The 26510-nt window shown below is 40.9% G+C and overlaps 1 protein-coding gene across 1 annotated transcript in view; it reads left to right on the top strand.

Annotated features, from left to right (window-relative positions):
* The window catches only part of acoxl (acyl-CoA oxidase-like), a 50617-nt gene that overhangs the window by 14325 nt on the left and 9782 nt on the right, over window positions 1-26510 (top strand). The window contains exons 11-17 of the mRNA XM_046358410.1: window positions 3683-3799; window positions 4333-4486; window positions 8491-8580; window positions 10230-10339; window positions 11627-11738; window positions 11968-12055; window positions 14560-14630. Coding sequence (XP_046214366.1) covers window positions 3683-3799; window positions 4333-4486; window positions 8491-8580; window positions 10230-10339; window positions 11627-11738; window positions 11968-12055; window positions 14560-14630 — 742 coding nt within the window. The remainder of the gene's footprint in view (window positions 1-3682; window positions 3800-4332; window positions 4487-8490; window positions 8581-10229; window positions 10340-11626; window positions 11739-11967; window positions 12056-14559; window positions 14631-26510) is intronic.

The raw sequence follows: 26510 nt of genomic DNA, 5'->3' as shown, positions 1-26510 counted from the left end.
TATGAAATTCTCCAGACCTTCAAGTGAGGCGTGACAACAACGTGATTTTGGAGGTATGGCAACACGAGACTAGCTCCACACCAACTCATCCCATAATCAATGTAATAAATTACGTAGATGGTTATTTTTTCCATTCAGAGCTGACTCAACTCCATTCAAATCCTATTATGTTTAAAATGCACAGCCCTATTGAGGGAGTCTCTTGTTTTTCCATATCTGTTTTTGTGCATCCTCATGTGTGGGTTGCGTGTGTTCTGCTAAAGTTTCCAATGTGGGGGCGAGAGCGTGGGTTGGCGGAAAGGGGAGGGTTTTCTCTGTGGTTGGCATCCCCAAAAATCACCCCAAATCACCCCCACACAGAGAGAGATAGAAAGGGGGAGGGAGGTAGTCACAATACTGATGCAGACTACTGCACATGGAGGACACGTTTCCTGTTTTGTGACACACGTCCTCCCCCCCCACCAAACCCTCCAATGCACCACCAACATGCATCGTAAAACCTTTAGGAACTTGAAGTGGGGCTAGTGGTCTTGGTAGTGAGAATAATGATGGTCGTGTTGTCAGTGACTAGCATTAAAGAGAACACAGCTATCCCCATACAATTAGGGTTAGCTGTGTTTTAACAGTACATTGTGTAACCACTGTTAGCTTTGTTTTCAGAGTTGAGTCTACTATACATTGAGGAGAGGTTGTGGGATCATCATCTGTGAGGACTTCCCCTCTGTGTAAACACCCAGGTGTGCGCTCTTCTGTGGTCTGGCAGGGGACAAACCTTGACATAGTAGAAACATCCGTGTGATCTTTCTGGTTAACACATTATTTAGTAACATGGGACTGTCAATCACACAGTTAGTGTACAATTTAAACCATACAGCTGAAGTATATTGGAGTGTCACATTACATTATCTCGGTTAGTATATTTTGCTCCTCAGTCTAGAAATCAGAGTAGGAATGATAAGTGCCATCCCTTTGAGACTGCAGCATCTACATTTTCCTTCATCTGCCCCCCACCCTCCCCCACTCTCCCCACTGAGACACCTGTGCAGATATACTCAGAGATAAACTTTGTAATGCTTCCAGAGCAACAGGTGCACAACAAGGCATGTGTGTGACGGTGACCACATCTCAAAACTCAACATACACTCCACAAAACTAATGTTCCACCACATCAGCACATACAGTGCCTTCAGAAAGTATTCACACCGATTTGACTTTTTCCACGTTTTGTTGTTACAGCTTGAATTTGAAATGGATTACATTTAGATTTTAGATCCCTGGCCTACACACAATACTCCCTAATGTCAAAGTGAAGTAATGTTTTATTAAAATGTTTCCAATTAATGAAAAATTAAAAGCTGACATTTCTTGAGTCAAGATATGTAATGTCCCTCAGTCATGCAATTAATTTAAAACACAGATTCACCCACAAAGACCAGGGAGGTTTTACAATTCCTTGCAAAGAAGGGCACCTATTGGTAGAAGGGTAAAAAATCAGAAATTTAATATCACTTTGAGCATGGTGAAGTTAGTGTTTACACTTAGGATGGTGTATCAATACACCCAATCACTACAAAGATGCAGGCGTCCTGCCTAACTCAGTTGCCGGAGAAAAAGGAAATTGCTCAGGGAGGCCAATGATGACTTTAAACAAGTTACAGAATTTAAAACCTCTTAAGGATCTGGCAGTTTTTTTTTTCAATTTATGCCTAAAATTACATTCCCAAATCTAACTGCCTGTAGCTCAGGAAACACTTTGAAGTTTGTGGAAATGTGAAATTAATGTAGGAGAATATAACACATTAGATCTGGTAAAAGATAATACAATCAAAAAATATGCGTTTTCATTTTTTTTGTTCCATCTTTGAAATGCAAGAGAAAGGCCATACGTTGAGAGAGAACTCTAGGTGTAATTTAGATTTTGTCCACAAGATGGCAGCAGTTTGTGCAAAGTTATAGACTGATCCAGTGAATAATTACATCAAGTCTGCCAGGAGTTTGCCCTAATGTGCCGAATTGGTATATTTATACATTTGAAGTATATAACTATAGAAAATATACAAAAATGCTATGGTAAATAAACATTTAAGTTTACACACTCCCAGGAATGTTATACATGATGAATCATTAGCTTCCCTCTGGAAAATACACAAACTTTCCCACATCAAGATGGCCGGGTGGGTGTGGAGCCAGAGACAGCAGTGGGGTCAAACTGTAGACCCCAGTTCCTAGATTTGAAATAAAACATGTATTTGATCAAACAAAACTATGTTACATTTTATCTCTGGGACCCTTTAAGATGAGAAATCAGAGCAAGATTACTGAATGTATCAAACCAGTTGCCGTGATAAAAGTGTTTTGTTGTTGTGCACTATCCTCAAACAATAGCATGGTATTTTTCTGCTGTAATAGGTACTGTAAATTGGACACAAATTTAGCTTTCTGCCCATATAAGACATGTCTATGTCGTGGAAAGTTGGCTGTTGTATACAACGTTTTCTAGTCACATTATCACGTATTGAGCAACAACCGTCTGGGTTTAGGGACACCAATGGCTGTGGTAGGAGAAAACAGAGGATGGTTCAATAACATTGTAATTACTCCACAATACTAACCTAACTGACAGACTGAAAAGAAGGAAGCCTGCACAGAATAAAAATATTTCAAAACATGCATCCTGTTTGCAACAAGGCACTAAAGTAATACTGAACAACTCTGTCGTTGTGCCCCTAAGCAAGGCAGTTAACCCACTGTTCCCCGAGCGCTGAAGACGTGGATGTCGATTTAAGGCAGCCCCCCCGCACCTCTCTGATTCAGAGAGGTATTCAGTTGTACAACTGACTAGGTATCCCCCTTTCCTCACTCTACATATGTTCAAGCATAGTGGTGGCTGCATCATGTTATGGGTATGCTTGTAATTATTAAGGACTGGGGATTTTTCAGGATAAAAAATAAATAAAATCATAGCGGCAAGCCTGTTTCATAAACAGGTCAATAACTTAAAACACAACCTAAATTCATCATGTCAATAACCTAAAACACAAGGCCAAATCTACACTGGAGTTGCTTACCAAGAAGACCGTGAATGTTCCTGAGTGACTATGTTACAGTTTTGACTTACATCTACTTGAAAATCTAACACAAAAGACCTGAAAAAGGTTGTCGAGCAATGATCATCAATCAATTTGACAACACTTGAAGAATTTTGAAAATAATAATGGGCAAATGTAGCACAATCCAGGTGTGGAAAGGTCTTAGAGACTTAGTTGTAATCGCTGCCAAAGGTGTTTCAGGAGTGTGAATACTTATGTACATTTGATATTTCTGCGTTTTCAATACATTTGCAAACATTTCTAAAAACGTGTTTTCACTTTGTCATTATGGGGTATTGTTATGTATGTATGTATAGATGGCTGAGAAAAAAAACTATTCAATCAATTTTTAATTCAGGCTGTAACACAACTAAATGTGGAATATTTCAATGTGTTATAAATACTTTCTGAAGGCACTGTACATATTCACAGTACAACAAATGTGCGCACACACACACACACACACACGCAAGCATACACATACACACAAAATGTGAGTCTCTTTCACGCTCTACTCTCTCCCGTTCGCACACACATTTTCCTCCCTCTCTTTCCCTCCTCTCTCTCTTTCCCTCCTCTCGCTCTCTCTCCAGTCGGCGTCAGTTTGGGCCTAAGGACCAGCAGGAGGTGAAGATCATTGAGCACCAGACCCAGTACCTCAGACTGATGCCTCACCTGGCTGCAGCTCTGGCTCTCACCTTCACCACCAGGTAATGTTAGCACTTCCTCTGTAGTGTAAAGGGAAGGGATCGCTGCCGCTACCGTGCTTGACAATGGAATTAATAAATAAAACTGCTTCTTTATGGCAAAAAGTCAAACCTATGCGTTTTGGCTTATGGGCTTCAGGTTTTTTTTGCTCTACACACATCAATATCAGAGAGAACTGTAGTCAAACACCACTTGAAACTGCCTCTACTCTCATGGCCCTACGCTGGGATATATAAAGAGAGACACTACTCTTAAACGGTGTTATTTCCCCCACATGCTGATGGGTTTGATGTTAACTGACATAGTGGTGAAAAGAGCAGTTGTATCTAATGCCAGTAAATGATAGTCTTGTCACTATGATGATGCATTGTAGTGTCATTGTTCTGTCTGTTAGTGTTTTGTCTGTACATATTCTCTCCTTTTTCATTTGAAGGTATGCCCCTCACAATTATATGGTATTATAATTATAGAACATCTAGGAATGTGTTCTAATGTCTTATGTTATGTGTCCATTTTGTGTGTGTGTGTGTTTCAGGTTTGCAGCATGTACGATGGACCATGCTCTGTGCAAAGGAGAGGTTCTACAGAATAATAGTTCTCTCCAGGCTCTGGTTGCTGGACTCAAAGCCTATAGTACCTGGGAGAACCTCGCCTGCCTTCAAGAGTGCCGCGAGTGCACCGGGGGCATGGTGTGTGTGTGCACGTTTGCTTGTGTGTGTGCATGCCTGCGTGCATACAGTGGGGCAAAAAGTATTTAGTCAGCCACCAATTGTGCAAGTTCTCCCACTTAAAAAGATGAGAGAGGCCTGTAATTTTCAACATAGGTACACTTCAACTATGACACAAAATGAGAAAAATTCAGAAAATCACACATCACAGGATTTTTAATGAATTTATTTGCAAGTTATGGTGGAAAATAAGTATTTGGTCACCTACAATCAAGCAAGATTTCTGGCTCTCACAGACCTGTAACTTCTTCTTGAAGAGGCTCTTCTGTCCTCCACTCGTTACCTGTATTAATGGCACCTGTTTGAACTTGTTATCAGTATAAAAGACACCTGTCCACAACCTCAAACAGTCACACTCCAAACTCCACTATGGCCAAGACCAAAGAGCTGTCAAAGGACACCAGAAACAAAATTGTAGACCTGCACCAGGCTGGGAAGACTGAATCTGCAATAGGTAAGCAGCTTGGTTTGAAGAAATCAACTGTGGGAGCAATTATTAGGAAATGGAGCTCCCTCGATCTGGGGCTCCACGCAAGATCTCACCCCGTGGGGTCAAAATGATCACAAGAACTGTGAGCAAAAATCCCAGAACCACACTGGGGGACCTAGTGAATGACTTGCAGAGAGCTGGGACCAAAGTAACAAAGCCTACCATCAGTAACACACTACGCCGGCAGGGACTCAAATCCTGCAGTGCCAGACATGTCCCCCTGCTTAAGCCAGTACATGTCCAGGCCCGTCTGAAGTTTTCTAGAGAGCATTTGGATGATCCAGAAGAAGATTGGGAGAATGTCATATGGTCAGATGAAACCAAAATATAACTTTTTGGTAAAAACTCAACTGTTTGGAGGACAAAGAATGCTGAGTTGCATCCAAAGAACACCATACCTACTGTGAAGCATGGGGGTGGAAACATCATGCTTTGGGGCTGTTTTTCTGCAAAGGGACCAGGACGACTGATCCGTGTAAAGGAAAGAATGAATGGGGCCATGTATCGTGAGACTTTGAGTGAAAACCTCCTTTCATCAGCAAGGGCATTGAAGATGAAACGTGGCTGGGTCTTTCAGCATGACAATGATCCCAAACACACCGACCCGGGCAACGAAGGAGTGGCTTCGTAAGAAGCATTTCAAGGTCCTGGAGTGGCCTAGCCAGTCTCCAGATCTCAACCCCATAGAAAATATTTGGTGGGAATAGAAAGTCTGTGTTGCCCAGCAACAGCCCCAAAACATCACTGCTCTATAGGAGATCTGCATGGAGGAATGGGACAAAATACCAGCAACAGTGTGTGAAAACCTTGTGAAGACTTACAGAAAACGTTTGACCTCTGTCATTGCCAACAAAGGGTATATAACAAAGTATTGAGATAAACTTTTTATTTTCCACCATAATTTGCAAATAATTTCATTAAAAATCCTACAATGTGATTTTCTGGATTTCTTTTCCTCATTTCGTCTGTCATAGTTGAAGTGTACCTATGATGAAAAGTACAGGCCTCTCATCTTTTTAAGTGGGAGAACTTGCACAATTGGTGGCTGACTAAATACTTTTTTGCCCCACTGTACATGTGTATGTGACGCACATTATTCCAATCCAATTTAAATACCACTACTCCCCAGTCATCTGCTAACCTTGTTTCTTTCATTTAAAGACCCAGATCCATTGTCTAGTTCTGGATCTTGTTTTTGGATGTCACTCTGACCATGTCTATGTAGAGTGCAGAGGGTTCTTAGAGGTCATTTCTGTCTACTCTTTCAGTTGACTCAATACTGCTGTTGTAGGGGATAGTTTCATTGTAATAAGTCCCTAATGCTGTGATGAATAGGTTTGAGTGTTTCTCGTTGAGGTGATCTAAGGGCAACTTGGGAAACCACAACGCTGCGCCTTGTCATGTGGGAGTGCTCGCATCTCTTGAGTGTCTGATCCTACACAGACCACATTTTGTACTGACACTGTCTGACTTTTACCTGTTTATTTCACTGCTTTCAAAAGTGAAGCTGTTTGGAAATGTTTTTTTAAAATTATTTATGAAACAATTAACATCTTTGAGTCTCCATTTCTCAAGTCATAATATTCTTTAGATATTGTAAGAATGATTTCTGACTTATAGTTTATTATTATTCTTTACAACGCGACTCCTCCCACACCGTTTAAACTAGACGCTGTTTTAACTTTTAAAACGTGTAGAATGGTCTGGAATAGTGTGCTTGCATACAACTTTTTCATTTTTTATGCTTTGTCCTTTTTTTGTTGTTGTCATCCATCCACTTTCATGGGATTTCCTCAGCATTTTTAAGGTCCCATTGTGACATCACCACTCCCAACATTCTAATATATTCACTATAAACAATGTTACTTTTGATACAAATCAGCTACTTTGACCACTTTCCCAACAACTTAGACAAAAAGTTAGAGCATGTGAAATCTTCCTCTACTTCTCTGCTGTTCAAATCTGAAATCAGAACTGAATGATCTGGTACCGATCAAACGTTACAGCTCTTTAAGTAACCTCATCATTAACATTTCCTCTAACATTTTATAAACAACTGACATTTTTACCACTTTCCCAACAAGTTAGACAAAATGTTGGAGGGTAAGAAATTTTTTGTCTACTTCTCTGTTATTCAAGTCTGAAGTAGGAACAAAATGTCTCCTACCGATCAAACGTTACAGCTGTTTTAGTAACTGCATTAGCAAACCAAATATCCAACTTTGTACAAACAACTGAATTTTTTACCACCTTCCCAGCACTTTAGACAACTTAGAGACTGTGACATCTTGGTCTATTTCTCTGCTATTCAAATCTGGAATCAGAACAGAATAATCTTCTACTAATAAAACATGATAGCTTTTTTAGTAACGTCATCAACTACTTTTTGTCTCAACTTCTACAAACAACTGAATTTTTGACCACTTACCCTTTAAGTTGTCTAAAGAGATGGGTATGACATCTCGGTCTACTTCTCTGCTATTTAAATCAGAACAGAATTATCTACTACCAATGAAGACGTACTGCTGTTTTAGCTAAATGAGGTGATGTTGTTACTAACTTCACACTGTTGAATTAACTGCCATGGAACTTTCCAGAACTTGTAAATTGAACAATGGGGGAGCACATAAGACTTACTATGCCACACAACTCACTCCAACCCACTGAACTAACCTACCACTGTTTGTCTACATGTAGTTATCGTTTACCTTTAGTACTTGTCTGTAGGCTGCCTTGCACAGTGCTAAACCCTCATCCAGCTGGTGGCGCTGATGTGCAATTCTGTGCTCACCACCCTCTAGAACCAAGGAATTTTCTAAAATTCCTTGACTAGGACACGGAAGTAGGATTGGAGACGCCTTTGTTATGATTTCAAACATTCTTTGTGTGGTGTAAAGCAAGACATTCTGACTTGCACAACACATTCACAACTCTCATTATACTGAAAATGTCCATTCATCCATATTCCATAACTTCCTTTTATCTTTGCATTTATCCCATCATTCCTCCATCCATTAGGTATTTAATTCTGTGTCCTTACTTTATGTATCTATCCATTTATTTATACATCCTATTTATTGAGCGATCCATCCAGTCATAACTTTCTTTTCAACAGCTTTATAATTTGGTTATGAAATAAATGTATTGTTGAAGGGAGGTTACTATAGCAACAAAAAAGAGTCTAAACTTCTTCCACTAGAGGCACCATCCTATTTCTCTCCCCAATAATAGCCCAAAACTTTTCTAATTCCTTATGAGTAATTATTACCGTTGTCATATACTGTGGTTTCCTAGTAAGAATGTGCATAAAAGTGCAGTAATCTTATTTGTGATGGAATACGTTGACCACTAATTGAATGATATGTACGTACATGAATTGGACATGTGAATGTGAAACCCATTACTACTGTATATAAATTAGGTGTGTCTTTGTATCAGTGGATGACGTGTTTCTCTGGGTTCTGACCTTTGTTAGGGTTTTATGATGGAGAACCGAATCCCTGCTCTGAAGTGTGACTCTGATGTCTTTGTCACATTTGAAGGGGACAACGTCGTCATGTTACAGGTAAAAGAACCAAAGAGGGCAAAGTCCTCTTCAATATTTTACTCACACCTTCTCTAAAACTATAAGTACTTATGTTGTTTTGCTGTTCATCACACTTTTGATGTGAAATGTTTTAAACTGGTAATGTGATTTTCACATTTACTGTATACTAACCATGGCTTCTAGACAGACAAGTTGATGGAGCTCACAGAGTCTGCCTTTATTTCTCAAAACAGTCAGATGAACCTTAGTTTTGGCAAAAACTATATACTGACATTTTCTAGAGTGAAGCCCCTGCAACTTGATAAAGGAATTGTGCTTTGAGAGAATTTCATTAGGATGTGTTTTCACACAATTGGATATTATTATTTTTGGCTTATTGGGGATGAGGGCGATTTCTCCTTGTTTGCAAGTGTAGAGTGGAACTACAAAGCAAGTGATGAGTGTACTACACACACACACACACACACACACACACACACACACACACACACACACACACACACACACACACACACACACACACACACACACACACACACACACACACACACACACACACACACACACACACACACACACACACACACACACACAACTCTCTGAACTCTGAGATAATAGGAACAAGGTCACCTTTCAGATACAGTGCTGTTGAGGGAGACTCAGAAATCAGAATAGCTCATCATAAACTAAAATTATTCGCAGACCCTGGGAAATATTCATAAACCATCAAGTGGATAGTGAAATCATTGTCCCAGTTTGATTTAATTATGGAGAATTATATTTCTGTAGACAGGTGGTTAATTTGGTTGACAGAATGTATTTACAATGGTGTGACTGAACATGAAGGTGGTTTTGTGTCAGACCAACTGTTGTGCAATTATATGTTCTTATCATTTTGATATTGTTGTACAGTATAGTCACTATTTTATTTTGCTTCATATACATCAAAGGTAAGATGTATAGGACATTTAGTGCAAAGTGAAGTATGAAAAATTGCAGTGGGAAGGATCGGTGTGGGAACTTGAAGTCAAACACAGTGCCAAGTCAAACATAATTAAATATTTATGGCAACTAAGGTGTCTACTGTCTGGACTGCAGTCACAAGGAGAGAGGAGGCTATGCCAGCTGAACTCAACTCAACCCTCCACTAACAGTATCCAAACTGCACCGCTAATGAAGATGACAGTCCCCAACCACATTTAATCAGTTTACTACTGACCTGAAAGCATGAAGAAGACCACAGCTGACCCAAACTGACATTTTACCCAAATTTAAACATGAAGGGTGTGCCAGATTGTATAGGGTCTCTCTTTTACAGTTCCAAAAGTGGATTTGCCCATTTATGACATTGCAAGTGTTTCACCTATCATGAGATGGCAATTAATCATCCAGCTCTACATTGAAAGACTAGTTATGCTACTGTATGAGCGGTTAAAATATGTCTTGGTGCTATAGCTATAGACCAGTTCAGTTTAGCTTCCCCCAGCCTTGTTTTTCACAATGAATGTTGACACGCAGCATATCTATACATTTATCCAATATAAATCCTGATCATCCACCATTGTCCTCATTCTTAAATACATGTAACTGTACTAGTACAACAGAGGTTTGCATGTTTGGCAACTCAGCATTCAAGCTCTCAACCTTTGACCTCTGACCTGTCCCAGGTGGTGGTAAAGGAGCTCATGACCCAGTTCACCAGGCAGCTGGGAAACAGTGTGGTGGGCGGACTCATCAAAACCTGGACGAGCTCAGTGTCTGACAGGCTCAGAACCAGGTCAGTGAACGCCACTCAATGCCACAAGATCGTTAGAGGGTCATATATTGAAGGTGGCAGGTATCCTAGAGGTTAAAGCGTTGGGCCAGTAAATGAAAGGTTGCAGGTTCAAATACCCAAGCTACAAGGTGAAAATTCTAGCGATTTGCACTTGAGCAAGGAACTTAACCCTCATTTTCTCCAGGGACGGCTGACCCTGGAGAATATGGCTGACCCGATAAAACAACACATTTCACTGTACCCATCAGGTGTATGTGACAAAACCATTTTTATTTTATTTTTATTAGCTACACTTTAGGAAATGGGTTCAAAATGTATACAGTACACTGCTTTTTATGCCACTGTCTTCTATTTGTGTGTCAAATAAGTACATTCACGTGAGCTATTTCTTGTTCATGGGGACAGTTTAAGACTCACTAAAACACCCATAAACCTCTAGAATTTAGCATTCAAAATATAATGCTGAGTCTTCTATACAACAGAAAAGCCCAGACATTTGTCCACACTCTCAACTCCTCTCAAATACATCATTTATTCACATGTATTCTCATATTTATTTGTATATTCTCATATTTCCTAGTAGGGGAAACCACATCTCTTTTCTCACATGCTATCACACAAACTCATTCTTCTTATTGTGAAGTGGAACATTAAGATATATGTTCATTTAAGATGCTACTGTTTCCCAGAATAGAGTCCCCCTTTCATTTTACACACTGCTACTATGGTAGTGTGGTTTTCCACTATCTGGTGAGATGTCTAGGTGTCATGTCCGTTTAGTGTGTACAACTTTTACACAATCCCTGTGCTTGGCTGGTTATGAGACCATCTTGAAAGTTATTAGAAGTCGTTAATGAAAGAACCTTAACAATGTGGTCAAACCCTGCTGAAAGTGAAAGGGCTCTTGCTTTAAGGAGTTAAATCGAACAGGTCACTTGGGTGGGTGGAAGGGGTGGGTTTCATTTAGGGTTTATTTTCTCATTTGTTTTTTGCTTTGTTTTTACTGAACATCATGTGAAAATGTGTTGGACGTGTACTGACGATGCAGTTGTTATTTGTCCAATGCTGTTTATTCTGCCTATTTGCTTGAACATACTGTACAATGAAAACAATTTATCTAAAAAGTCCTTAATGCGAGAATAGTCTTGCTTGTACCCACTTGTGGAAGTGTGTGTGTGTGTGTGAGTGCTTTAGTACACTAACTGCCCACTTTCCTCATGTCTATAGAAATGTGCAATGATAGAATTTGTTCAGGTGAATAATGTTGTTCATGTCCATCTTCGGTAGTTTCCTTGGCTTCAATGTAGATACGGTGGGGGACCTGAGTTTCCTGCTGAAAGCAGTGTCCTATAGGGAGAGGGTTCTACAGCGCAGCCTAGCAACCAGACTCTACAACAAGGTCAGTCCATCTCATCTAAAGGCATGGACTACAATAAGAGAAGTCGAACAACAGAAATGTTGAAAGCATGAATTTACTATTTTAGCACCAGTTTGTCAAACGTCTGTTTGATGTTGATACAGCTAGGTGTAAATTGATTCACAGTTGGTTTTGGAAATGTTTGATCAATACTTTATGAGCTCATAAATGAAGCCTTATATTGCATTGCTCTGTCCATTGTCTCCTGCAGGTAGAGAAGAAAAGAGAGGAGTTTTTTGATGCCTGGAACTCCTGTCTTCATCATGTGACCAGCCTGGCCTTAGCACACATACACAGAGGTGGGTAGACTACAGCCTACCCTGGTCCTGGAGAGTTACAGGTGGGTAGACTACAGCCTACCCTGGTCCTGGAGAGTTACAGGTGGGTAGACTACAGCCTACCCTGGTATTGGAGAGTTACAGGTGGGTAGATTTACAGCCTACCCTGTTCCTGGAGAGTTACAGGTGGGTAGACTACAGCCTACTCTGGTATTGGAGAGTTACAGGTGGGTAGACTACAGCCTACCCTGGTATTGGAGAGTTACAGGTGGGTAGACTACAGCCTACCCTGTTATTGGAGAGTTACAGGTGGGTAGACTACAGCCTACCCTGGTATTGGAGAGTTACAGGTGGGTAGACTACAGCCTACCCTGGTATTGGAGAGTTACAGGTGGATAGACTACAGCCTACCCTGGTCCTGGAGAGTTACAGGTGGGTAGACTACAGCCTACCCTGGTCCTGGAGAGTTACAGGTGGGTAGACTACAGCCTACCCTGGTATTGGAGAGTTACAGGTGGGTAGACTACAGCCTACCCTGGTATTGGAGAGTTACAGGTGGGTAGACTGGCCAGGTGGCCTAGCATTAGCATATGATTCATCTGTGCATCAAGACTAGTTGATTAGTTTAGATATTACTGCACTGTGGAAGCTAGAAACACAAGCATTTCGCTACACCGGCAATAACATCTGCTAAACATGTGTATGTGACAAATACGATTTGGTTGGATTATCTGAATCATGTGAATTTTTGTAACTCTCCTCGGCGTTAAATAGATGAACGAATATAGTGGTCATTACGTATGAAAAGTAAGATAGCAGAATCTGTTTTTGTGTACTAAAACTGTGTGCATAAGAATAGGGGTTTGTGTTTTGAACCAGTGGGACTATGTAAAGACACCACTGTCTCTTAAAGACATTTACATTACATTTACATTTAAGTCATTTAGCAGACGCTCTTATCCAGAGCGACTTAAAGACCATAACCTTTCCCTTCTCTCACTTTCATCCCACACACGCACACACACAGACACACACACACACACACACACACACACACACACACACACACACACACACACACACACACACACACACACACACACACACACACACACACACACACACACACACACACACACACACACACACACACACACACACATACTCACAGGCACACACACACACAAACTCATAGGAACACACACACATAAACTCACAGGCACGCACAAACTCACAGGCACACACACACACAAGCAAACACAAACTCCCAGGCACACACAAACTGACAGGCACACACGTCGGCACACACGTCGGCACACACGTCGCGCACACACGTCGGCACACACGGCACACACACACACACACACACACACACACACACACACACACACACACACACACACACACACACACACACACACACACACACACACACACACACACACACACACACACACACACACACACACACACACACACACACACACACACACACACTCACAGGCACACACACACACATACTCACAGGCACACACACACACAAACTCATAGGAACACACACACACAAACTCACAGGCACGCACAAACTCACAGGCACACACACACACAAGCAAACACAAACTCCCAGGCACACACAAACTGACAGGCACACACGTCGACACACACACACGCACGCACGCACGCACGCACGCACGCACGCACGCACGCACGCACACACACACACACACACACACACACACACACACACACACACACACACACACACACACACAAGCAGTCTTACAACCTTAACCAGCTGCAAGGTACTAAAGAGCACAAAGGTGTCTGATGTTTGAAAGCTAAGAGCGGTCTGGAGGCTGACTGATACATAGAGGCACCCTCAGAGTGAAATGGTTTTGTTGTCATATTCCATTCCTTAGCAATATAATGCCTTTGCCCTACAGCTTTGACAGGACTTGAAAAAAAGTTTCCCCAATTGCAGTGAAGTTGCATAGTAGTTGTCTCTTGGTGGTGCAGTAGCACATAACCCAGTGTGATGGCCTTGACGTAGGTTAGTGCTTATACCTAGTATCACTATGACTAGATGTCATGGTCCCCTAATACTGTTGTTGTAGTTGTAGGTCTCCCCACCACAATTGGCCAACCGACATATATTGATTCTGAACAGGGATTCAGTTCTATGCTATTTACACAAGATTCATATTCAGATACTTTTGTGGGTGCAAAATTTGTTTTCCTCAACACTTTCTTAAGTGTGTTTATTGTTCATCAATTGTTAAGATTTATTTAGTCGATCATCACATTCTTCTTCATTATCTACGGACTATAATTCATTATGAGCATATGGTATCCTGTTTTGTATTACAAAGCAACGAACAGTAAAAGAGAACCCAATATTTCATTATGTTTCCATGCAATGTTGTTCTGTGTGACTGTCACTGCATTGAGGCTGAACAATAGTGACCCACTGCCTAGCTGGGTAATATTTTTGCTTAGCCTCACTGATTTTTTGTTTGTTTCCATAGTAACTCTGGAGCAGTTTGCTCTGGCCGTTCAAGAGTGCCCAGTCGAAGAAGACCACACCTTGCTGAAGAAGGTATGTGTGAAACCAGTTTTCCACTCTTCTGTCTCTCACCGTTCAATAGGAAACCAGAAGCTCTGCTTTTGAGTCATCAGTTAGGTCCTATGGAAAGTTCTCAGAAACAACACTTTGAACATGTTTCATGAGTTCCTTACAAGGTAATAATGTGATAAGTCCTCATATGAACCTCCTGTATAACCTAGTCACACCTGTCCTATTCACATTTTGTGTTTTTACAAAGAATACAATTATAGAATGCAAAAGTCTTAATGTTCTTTTTCCCATAATTCTTACTTGTCCTCGTAAAAAACAGGTTGAGAAAACAGTACAATTCTCACTTAATACCCTATGCGGTAGAATTTTCATTTCTATACATTTTCTGCATTACTGTACCATCAGTGTTTTCCCTAGGAATTTTTCAGTAGTGGTGGCAAGTGTAGCGAATGGGAGTGCATTGCTACTAGCGTTAGTGCAAAGAAATGCTAGCTGTTTCCATATACTTCCAGTCATTGAGCCCACGACTATCCATTTAAAAGCGCGTCTCAGCAGAAATACAGTACAGTTGGCCTTGATGATAGCTTTGCTCACTATTGGCATTCTCTCAACCAGCTTCACCTGGAATGCTTTTCCAACAGTCTTGAAGGAGTTCCCACATATGCTAAGCACTTCTTGGCTGCTTTTCCACTCTGCGGTCCAACTCATCCCAAACCATCTCAATTGGGTTGAGGTCGGGTGATTGTGGAAGCCAGGTCATCTGAAGTAGCACTCCATCACGCTCTTTCTTGGATCATTGTCCTATTGAAAAACAAATGATAGTCCCACTAAGCGCAAACCAAATGTGAAATGCGATGGTGTATCGCTGAAGAATGCTGTGGTAACCATGCTAGTTAAGTGTACCTTGAATTCTAAATAAATCACTGACAGTGTCACCAGCAAAGCATCCCCCACCATCACACCACCTCCTCCATACTTCACAGTGGGAACTACAATCTGGACCCTCTATTTCTGAAACTATCCGCCGCCATTGTCGCAACCCCTATTACCAGCCTGTTCAACCTCTATTTCATATCGTCTGAGATCCCCAAGGATTGGAAAGCTGCCGCAGTCATTCCCCTCTTCAAAGGGGGAGACACCCTGGACCCAAACTGTTACAGACCTATATCCATCCTGCCCTGCCTATCTAAGGTCTTCGAAAGCCAAGTCAACAAACAGGTCACTGACCATCTCGAATCCCACCGTACCTTCTCCGCTGTGCAATCTGGTTTCCGAGACAGTCACGGGTGCACCTCAGCCACACTCAAGGTACTAAACGATATCATAACCGCCATCGATAAAAGACAGTACTGTGCAGCCGTCTTCATCGACCTTGCCAAGTCTTTCGACTCTGTCAATCACCATATTGTTATCGGCAGACTCAGTAGCCTCGGTTTTTCGGATGACTGCCTTGCCTGGTTCACCAATTACTTTGCAGACAGAGTTCAGTGTGTCAAATCGGAGGGCATGCTGTCCGGTCCTCTGGCAGTCTCTATGGGGGTGCCACAGGGTTCAATTCTTGGGCCGACTCTTTTCTCTGTATATATCAATGATGTTGCTCTTGCTGCGGGCGATTCCCTGATCCACCTCTACGCAGATGACACCATTCCATACACTTTCGGCCCGTCATTGGACACTGTGCTATCTAACCTCCAAACGAGCTTCAATGCCATACAACACTCCTTCCGTGGCCTCCAACTGCTCTTAAATGCTAGTAAAACCAAATGCATGCTTTTCAACCGATCGCTGCCTGCACCCGCATGCCCGACTAGCATCACCACCCTGGATGGTTCCGACCTTGAATATATGGACATCTATAAGTACCTAGGTGCCAGGCTAGACTGCAAACTCTCCTTCCTGACTCATATCAAACATCTCCAATCGAAAATCAAATCAAGAGTCGGCTTTCTATTTACTGGGGTAAGCTTGGCAGCGTGAGTGAAGGAGGCAACAAAGCCTCCTTCACTCACGCTGCCAAGCTTACCCCAGTAAAACTGACTATCCTACCGATCCTCTACTTCGGCGATGTCATCTACAAAATTGCTTCCAACACTCTACTCAGCAAACTGGATGCAGTTTATCACAGTGCCATCCGTTTTGTCACTAAAGCACCTTATACCACCCACCACTGCGATTTTTATGCTCTAGTTGGCTGGCCCTCGCTACATATTCGTCGCCAGACCCACTGGCTCCAGGTCATCTACAAGGCCATGCTGGGTAAAGCTCCGCCTTATCTCAGTTCACTGGTCACGATGGCAACACCCATCCGTAGCACGCGCTCCAGCAGGTGTATCTCACTGATCATCCCTAAAGCCAACACCTCATTCTGCCGCCTTTCGTTCCAGTACTCTGCTGCCTGTGACTGGAACGAATTGCAAAAATCGCTGAAGTTGGAGACATTTATCTCCCTCACCAACTTCAAACATCAGCTATCTGAGCAGCTAACCGATCGCTGCAGCTGTACATAGTCTATTGGTAAATAGCCCACCCATTTTCACCTACCTCATCCCCACAGTTTTTATTTATTTACTTTTCTGCTCTTTTGCACACAAATATCTCTACCTGTACATGATCATCTGATCATTTATCACTCAAGTGTTAATCTGCAAAATTGTAATTATTCGCCTACCTCCTCATGCCCTTTGCACACATTGTATATAGACTCACCTTTTTTCTACTGTGTTATTGACTTGTTAATTGTTTACTCCATGTGTAACTCTGTGTTGTCTGTTCACACTGCTATGCTTTATCTTGGCCAGGTCGCAGTTGCAAATGAGAACTTGTTCTCAACTAGCCTATCTGGTTAAATAAAAAAAATAAAAAAATAAACACATGCAGAGATCATCAGTTCACCTACTCTGCGCATCACAAAGACACGGCAGTGGAAACCAAAAATCTCAAATTTGGACTCATCAGACCAAAGGACATATTTCCACCGGTCTAATGTCCATTGCTCGTATTTCTTGCCCCAAGCAAGTCTCTTCTTCTAATTGGTGTCCTTTAGTAGTGGTTTCTTTGCAGAAATTCGACCATGAAGGCCTGGTTCACGCACTCTCCTCTGAACAGTTGATGCTGAGATGTCTGTTACTTGATCTCTGTAAAGCATTTATTTGGGATGCAATTTCTGAGGCTGGTAACTCTAATGAACATATCTTCTGCAGCAGAGGTACAGTTGAAGTCGGAAGTTTACATACACTTAGGCTAAAACTAGTTTTTCAACCACTCCACAAATTTCTTGTTAACAAACTATAGTTTTGGCAAGTCGATTAGGACCTCTACTTTGTGCATGACACAAGTCATTTTTTCAACAATCGTTTACATTTCAATTATATCACAATTCCAGTGGGTCAGAAGTTTACGTACACTAAGTTGACTGTGCCTTTAAACAGCTTGGAAAATTCCAGAATCAAATCAAAGTTTTTTTGTCACGTGCGCCGAATGCAACAGTGAAATGCTTACTTAAAGGCTCTAACCAATAGTGCAAAAAAGGTATTACGCGAGAAGAAGATGTCATGGCTTTAGAAGCTTCTGATAGGCTAATTGACATAATATGAGTCAATTGGAAGTGTACCTGTGGATGTATTTAAAGTCCTACCTTCAAACGCAGTGCCTCTTTGCTTGACATCATGGGAAAATCAAAATAATCAGCTAAGACCTCAGAAAAAAAATTGTAGACCTCCACAAGTCTGGTTCATCATTGGGAGCAATTTCTAAATACCTGAAGATACCACATTCATCTGTACACAAGTATGGGACCACGCAGCCGTCATACTGCTCAGGAAGGAGACGTGTTCTGTCTCCTAGAGATGAACATACTGTGGTGCGAAAAGAGCACATCAATCCCAGAACGACAGCAAAGGACCTTGTGAAGATGCTGGAGGAAACAGGTACAAATGTATCTATATCCACAGTAAAATGAGTCCTATATTTACATAACCTGAAAGGCCGCTCAGCAAGGAAGAAGCTACTGCTCCAAAGCCCCCATAAAAAAGCCAGACTACAGTTTGCAACTGCACATGGGGACAAAGATCGTACTTTTTGGAGAAATGTCCTCTGGTCTGATGAAACAAAAATAGAACTGTTTGGTCATAATGACCATCGTTATGTTTGGAGGAAAAAGGGGGAGGGGAGGCTTGCAAGCCGAAGAACACCATCCCAACCGTGAAGCACGGGGGTGGCAGCATCATGTTGTGAGGGTGCTTTGCTGCATGAAGGACTGGTATACTTCACAAAATAGATGGCATCATGAGGGTGGAAAATTATGTGGATATATTGAAGCAACATCTCAAGACATCAGTCAGGGAGTTAAAGCTTGGTCGCAAATGGGTCTTCCAAATGGACAATGACCCCAAGCATACTTCCAAAGTTGTGGCAAAATGGCTTAAGGACAACAAAGTCAAGGTATATAGAAAATGTGTGGGCAGAACAGAAAAAGTGTGTGTGAGCAAGGAGGCCTACAAACCTGACTCAGATACACCAGCTCTGTCAGGAGGAATAGGCCAAAATTCACCAAATTTATTGTGGGAAGCTTGTGGAAGGCTACCCGAAACGTTCGATCCAAGTTAAACAATTTAAAGGCAACGCTACCAAATACTAATTGAGTGTATGTAAACTTCTGACTCACTGGGAATGTGATGAAAGAAATAAAATCTTAAATAAATCAGTCTCTACTATAATTCTGACATTTCACATTCTTAAAATGAAGTGGTGATCCTAACTGACCTAAAACAGGGAATTTTTACTCGGATTAAATGTCAGGAATTGTTAAAAACTGAGTTTTTAAATGTATTTGGCTAAGGTGTATGTAAACCTCCCCGACTTCAACTGTAACTCTGGGTCTTACTTTCCTGTGGCGGTCCTCATGAGAGCCAGTTTCATCATAGCGCTTGATGGTTTTTATGACTACACTTGAAGACACCATCAAAGTTCTTGACATTTTCTGGATTGACTGACCTTCATGTCTTAAAGTAATGATGGACTGTCATTTCTCTTTGCTTATTTGAGCTGTTCTTGCCATAATATGGACTTGGTCTTTTACCAAATAGGGCTATCTTCTATATACCCCCCTACCTTGTCACAACACAACTTATTGGCTCAAATGCATTAGGAAGGAAAGAAATTCCACAAATGAACTTAACAAGGCACACCTGTTAATTGAAATGATTTCCCGTTTACTTTCTCATGAAGCTGGTTGAGAGAATGCCAAGAGTGTGCAAAGCTGTCATCAGGGCAAAGGGTGGCTACTTTGAAGAATCTCAAATATAAAATAGTTTTAGATTTGTTTAACACATTTTTGATTACGACATGATTCCATATGTGTTATTTCATAGTTTTGATGTCTTCACTATTATTCTACAAGGTAGAAAATAGTAAAAATAAAGAAAAACCCTTATGAGTTGTTGGGTCCAAACTTTGGACTGGTACTGTATATATAAAACATTACCTCATTTTTTTGCAGTGGTGGAAACAATTTAGTGGGCTATCGCTGCTAAATTTAATATAAGGGAAGCACTGACCATCATGGAGTGTGAATAAGCTGTCCCTCTGCCACGTGTGTGGGTTCAGTTGCGATTCCCTTTCAGTGCCTTCAGAAATTAATCCTACCCCTTGACTTATTCCACATTTTGTTGTGTTACAGCCTGAATTTAAAATAGATTTCATTTAATTTTTTGTCTCACGTTACAGACAATTGTGTAAACATTATTATTGCAGACGGAGTGAGTTCATGCAACTTATTATGTGACTTGTTAAGCACATTTTTACTCCTGAACTTATTTAGGCTTGTGATAACAAAGGGATTGAATACTTATTGACTTCATTTGTAAATATTTCTAAAAACATAATTCCACTTTAACATTATGGGGTATTGTGTGTAGGCTAGTGACACAAAAATGTAAATGTCATCCATTTTAAATTCAGGCTGTAACACAACAAAATGTGGAAAAAGTCAAGGGGTGTGAATACTTTTTGAAGGTACTGTATATTTGCATCAAGCATAGTGTCAGCTGCTCCTAGTATACAACCTACACAGCTATCTACCCATCCTGTATGTGGTTGATTACTTTGCTGCTTTGCCTTAGCCGGGCTGCCTTGAGTCCTGCATAGGCAGATACGCCCCTTTCTGTGGGCACTATCAAGGTCTCTCCCCTGTACCTCTGTATCTCTGACTGTATGTTATGGGCTGCATTAAGGTCATACTTCATTTTAGGATGGAAAACACCCTCTACTGCTCTTAAAATATCATACGTTTTCAAGATGGTAAGTTTTTGTTTTTGTGTGATGCTTCTGGTTGCATGTGAACTACTCAAATAAACACACGTTTGGTTTCAGTGTTAGAACATTGTGTAGAACTGGCAGACAGTCAGTCAGGTGACAGTGTGTGGATGCAAAATAGTAGCCTTATGTAAATGTCACATACTTGGAGTCAGAAGGGAGGCATCCTATGATTTCCTCTCGTTGGACAGACAGGTTGGGCATGGTGTATGACGTCTGTATACTCCTGATGCTCATGGTGCTTTCAAGACAACTTGGAACCTCAGAGTTGAAATATGCAAAGATGTTTTTCTCTCCATATAGCTTCCTATTGGTTGAATCTGATAATTTCGAGGGAAACTCTGAGCTCATCTTTCTACAATGAGTTTCCAAGTCGGACATTTCTGAGTTTCCAAGTTCCGAGTTGTCTTGAACGCGGCATTAGCTATTGAAGCAGAAGCTGACTGATGTCATACCTGCGGTCTGTTCAATGAGCCTAGCATTGGAAATGTTCACATTCCAACACTGCTTAAGGGCAATTACATAGACTCAGATTTTTCATTATAAAATCTATACCAAACAAAAACCATTGATTTCAAAGTTTAACAAACCATAGAACTCTATGCACAATGACTACTTTTAACAATTTCCACTGAAATCTTTACAAACTTTTCATCTGCACAGTTTTTCCAGTAAATGTTTTAATTTGATTTACTGTGTAAATTATTGACTGCAGAGTTTTATGGCCTGTTAAACTGAAGTGAAATTCTGTTTCCATGGAATTGCCCTTAAGCATCTCAGCATTGACAACAAGACTACTTGGAAAACACCAGTAAACCAAAAAGCAAAATAGTTTTCTACAGTGATATTCATACACCATGCAGTAAGCAAAAACATTAAAGCACATACATAAACCAGAGCTGTGGTGATGGTGTGGTGATGACTCTGTTAACATAATAGGGATAAAACCTGAGCAGTGTTCGAACTGTGTGAGTAGACTAAAAAGTGCCTCCATTGACTCATTCCACATTACGTGGAATTAAATCGTTATGCTTCTAACAGGCCTAACAGTTTACTGCTTTCAAACGCCAACGGTCGCATCTGCTCGACCGATCGTGTGATTACCACAATAACATGGTTTGTGCTGTTCATATCACTCAACCCTTTTATTTTGGGTCAGACAGATATGGCCGTAATGTTGGGATACAATTGGCATGTCATTGAGGGTCCTTTTACACATTAGAGCATGACTGGGACTGAGGCTAATATTGTACACCAATATGATGTAGCAAGGCTGTGTCCAGAAAGCCTGACTATAATCTGACCTCATAGAAACTTGGAGGTCATAATGTAGGTCCCATAGTAAGTACATACCCTATGTTAAACTACATGGTTAGCGCCTTACATAATACATACATTGAGTGCACAGCCATGCAATCTCCATAGACAAACATTGGCAATAGAATGGCCTTACTGAAGAGCTCAGGGACTTTCAAAGTGACACCGTCATAGGATGCCACCTTTCCAACAAGTCAGTTTGTCCAATTTCTGCTAGAGCTGCCCTGATCAACTATATGTGCTGTTCTTGTGAAGTGGAATCGCCTAGGAGCAACAACGGCTCAGCCGCGAATTGATAGGCCACACAAAACCACAGAACTGGACCGCCGACTGCTGAAGCGCATAGCGTGTAAAAATCATCTATCTATGGTTGCAACACTCACTACTGAGTTCCAAACTGCCTCTGGAAGCAACATGAGCACAATAACTGTTTGTCAGGAGCTTCATGGAATGGGTTTCCATGGCAGAGCAACCGTACATCAGCCTAACGTCACCATGCACAATGCCAAGTGTCGGCTAGAGTGGTATAAACTTGCTGCCATTGGATTCTGGAGCAGTGAAAACGCGTTCTCTGGAGTGATTAATCACGCTTCACCATCTGGCAGTTTGACAGACGAATCTGGGTTTGGCGGATGCCAGGAGAACATTACCTGCCGGAATGCTAGTGCCAACTGTAAAGTTTGTTGGATGAGGAATAATGGTTTGGGGCTGTTTTTCATGGTTTGGGCAAGGCCCTTTAGTTCCAGTGAAGAGACATCTCAATGGTACAGCATACAATGACAATCTAGACAATTATTTGCTTTCAAGTTTGTGGCAACAGTTTGGGGAAGGCCCTTTCTTGTTTCAGCATGACAATTCCACTGTGTATAAAGCGAGGTCCATACAGAGGTCCATGGATTGTCGAGATCGGTGTGTAAGAACTTCACTGGCCTGCACAGAGCCCTGACCTCAACCCCATCAAACACCTTTGGGATGAATTGGAACGCCATCTGCGAGCCAGGCCTAATTGCCCAACATCAGTGCCCGACCTCACTAATGCTTTTGTGGCTGAATGGAAGCAAGTCACCACAGCAATGTTCCAGTCAGTGCTGTGTTGTGGTTTTAGTCAGTTTCAGATTGCTCCAAGCAATGTTGCTTACAAGGTCAGACATCCAATCTGATGTCAAATAATCTCTGATGGCCCCACGATGCTCTAATACTTACCATATAGACCTGCCTTTAAAGAGCATTTTAGGAGGACTGTTATCGATAAGAAACTTAATGACCTTGTGATAAGTTTCTGTCCAGCCCTTTTTGCCAGGTTACCAGTTTTGCATAATAGGAAGAGAGTGGGAACAGAGAGAGAGAGGCCCGACGCTTCCGTGTGCTATTCACACAGCAATGTCAACACAATGTCATAATGGGCCAGACCTCATATTTGACAAGAGCTGCCACAAACACCCCTCGTCCTCATTTACCACAATAAATCACACACACCGGGAAATTAGCATTCAGTCCACTCAAGAAAGAGAAAGTTGCCAATAATTAAACATTACTGGTTACGAACCATATTTTATGGACCGTGTAGTTCCTTGTGGAGTGACGTAACATAAATCGTAGTAGCAACGCAGATTTTTCGTCACTGATCATTTGGACAAATTACGATATCTTTGTTGATGTTAAAGGTTTCTGGTTCACAATGTTTTACTGTCACTTTTGTCACATGAGAAAATAAAAAAATGGCAGAGTTATCTATTGGAATCTCGAAATGACTACACAAGTTTTTGGCTAGCCTATTCATTATGGAGATGGTAGGCATCTATTTTGAAACCATTGCTTCGTGTATTGAACAAAATGGAATCATATGATGTAGCATCATTTGGAATCTGTGTCTGACTTTTTGTTTTTAGAAATAAAAATGTTTTCTTTTAACATTTTAAGCAGAAGCATGTAAGCGGCCGTAGGGAGCACCCAATGTCTGACCAATTGTCTGACCTAGCGCCTGGAGACAAAAGTCAGACCCAGATTCCAAATGATGCTACATCATATGATTCTGTTACTTTGTTCCACACGCATGGTTACAAAATTGGTATGAATTGCAACCACTCTAAACATATGTCATATCAATAGTATTTATTTAATTTGATAGATTGAGTTTGATGTCTACTGATTACCTCATCTTCACCCAGTAATGTTTTATACCAGCTCTTACACTGGTTAGATTTACCTGTATATGTACTGAACTAACACTGTTTATCTGAGGATGTGCAATGTTACACACATTTCTTGGTGAAGATTAGACTTCAATAACTCCCATGAATAATCCATTATAAATAGTTATAAATACGTTTCAATGCTTTAAAAAAGTGTGTTTTTATATACTGGAATGCTAATTTAATATGTACTCTACTTACCAATAGTTTATTCATTACATTGTGAAGTGAAGCCAGTGATTTGAACCCAACATCTGAATACAAGGACATGTGATATTTTTAAAATCTGAGTTGTGTTTAATGTGATGACACAGAGTTGGAAATCACCTTTTTTTTTGAGGACTCAGTATATGTTACAATGGGAATAAGAAGGACGTTCAGTGGTGATTCTTAATTGAAGTTTTGGTCAACAGAAACTGTGAGTGAACAACACATCAGCTGTTTATCAGAGTATTTATCTAGTGGACACCTACAACACATCAGCTGTTTATCAGAGTATTTATCTAGTGGACACCTACAACACATCAGCTGTTTATCAGAGTATTTATCTAGTGGACACCTACAACACATCAGCTGTTTATCAGAGTATTTATCTAGTGGACACCTACAACACATCAGCTGTTTATCAGAGTATTTATCTAGTGGACACCTACAACACATCAGCTGTTTATCAGAGTATTTATCTAGTGGACACCTACAACACATCAGCTGTTTATCAGAGTATTTATCTAGTGGACACCTACAACACATCAGCTGTTTATCAGAGTATTTATCTAGTGGACACCTACAACACATCAGCTGTTTATCAGAGTATTTATCTAGTGGACACCTACAACACATCAGCTGTTTATCAGAGTATTTATCTAGTGGACACCTACAACACATCAGCTGTTTATCAGAGTATTTATCTAGTGGACACCTACAACACATCAGCTGTTTATCAGAGTATTTATCTAGTGGACACCTACAACACATCAGCTGTTTATCAGAGTATTTATCTAGTGGACACCTACAACACATCAGCTGTTTATCAGAGTATTTATCTAGTGGACACCTACAACACATCAGCTGTTTATCAGAGTATTTATCTAGTGGACACCTACAACACATCAGCTGTTTATCAGAGTATTTATCTAGTGGACACCTACAACACATCAGCTGTTTATCAGAGTATTTATCTAGTGGACACCTACAACACATCAGCTGTTTATCAGAGTATTTATCTAGTGGACACCTTCTTGATGTCTATCCAACGAAGCCTTATAGTTGTTTCCACAATGTTGTTGATGCTCCCCTAAAATGTTGTTGCTAGGATGCTTTCCCCCATATTACTTAGCTTGTACAATTACACATTGAATCAACTCTCGTCAATATTTATTTTCAAAGGAATTACTCTAGGCTGTAGGGCAGTTCAAACTCTCCCTGATACAGCCTCTGTCTGTTGTTTAAGCACAGAGAGCCTCAAGTGTCCCTGAAGCTTCTCTCCATGTGACTCGTTGTGCATCAATGCAACACTACATCTTATGCAACAAACAAATCAATCAATACAGCTTGTTGGACAGTACAGAACCAGCAACAGTGATACAGCTGTTCTCAAACAAAAGAGCTTTTACTGGGGTCCTTGAGTTTCATCCTGCTAAATGGGTATTACTGTTCCCCACCAAAACCATAGAGGAAAAAAAACATTGCTCATTGCAGATACTGTGACTGCTTGTCCATTGTGCAGACCATTAAACTACAACAATGCACAGTTAGGTTTTCACAATGCACCTGTCACAGTTCACCAGTTACAGGGCCTTCGGTCAGTATTCAGACCCCTTAACCTTTTCCACATTTTGTTACATTACAGCCTTATTCAAAAATTGATTAAATAAAAAGAAATCCTCGACACACAATACCGCATAATGGCAAAGCAAAAGCAGTTTAAAACATTTTTTCTAATTTAGTCCAAATAAAAAACAGAAATATCTTATTTACATAAGTATTCAGATCCTTGACCTCAGGTGCATCCTCGTCATTGATTATCCTTGTGATGTTTCTTCAACTTGATTGGAGTCCACCTGAGGTACATTCAATTGGT

The sequence above is a fragment of the Oncorhynchus gorbuscha genome, linkage group LG08 (assembly GCF_021184085.1).
Source record: "Oncorhynchus gorbuscha isolate QuinsamMale2020 ecotype Even-year linkage group LG08, OgorEven_v1.0, whole genome shotgun sequence".
Taxonomy (NCBI): Eukaryota; Metazoa; Chordata; class Actinopteri; order Salmoniformes; family Salmonidae; genus Oncorhynchus; species Oncorhynchus gorbuscha.
Note: the sequence above shows the minus strand (reverse complement) of the source record. Positions and strands in the feature narration are given on the sequence as shown.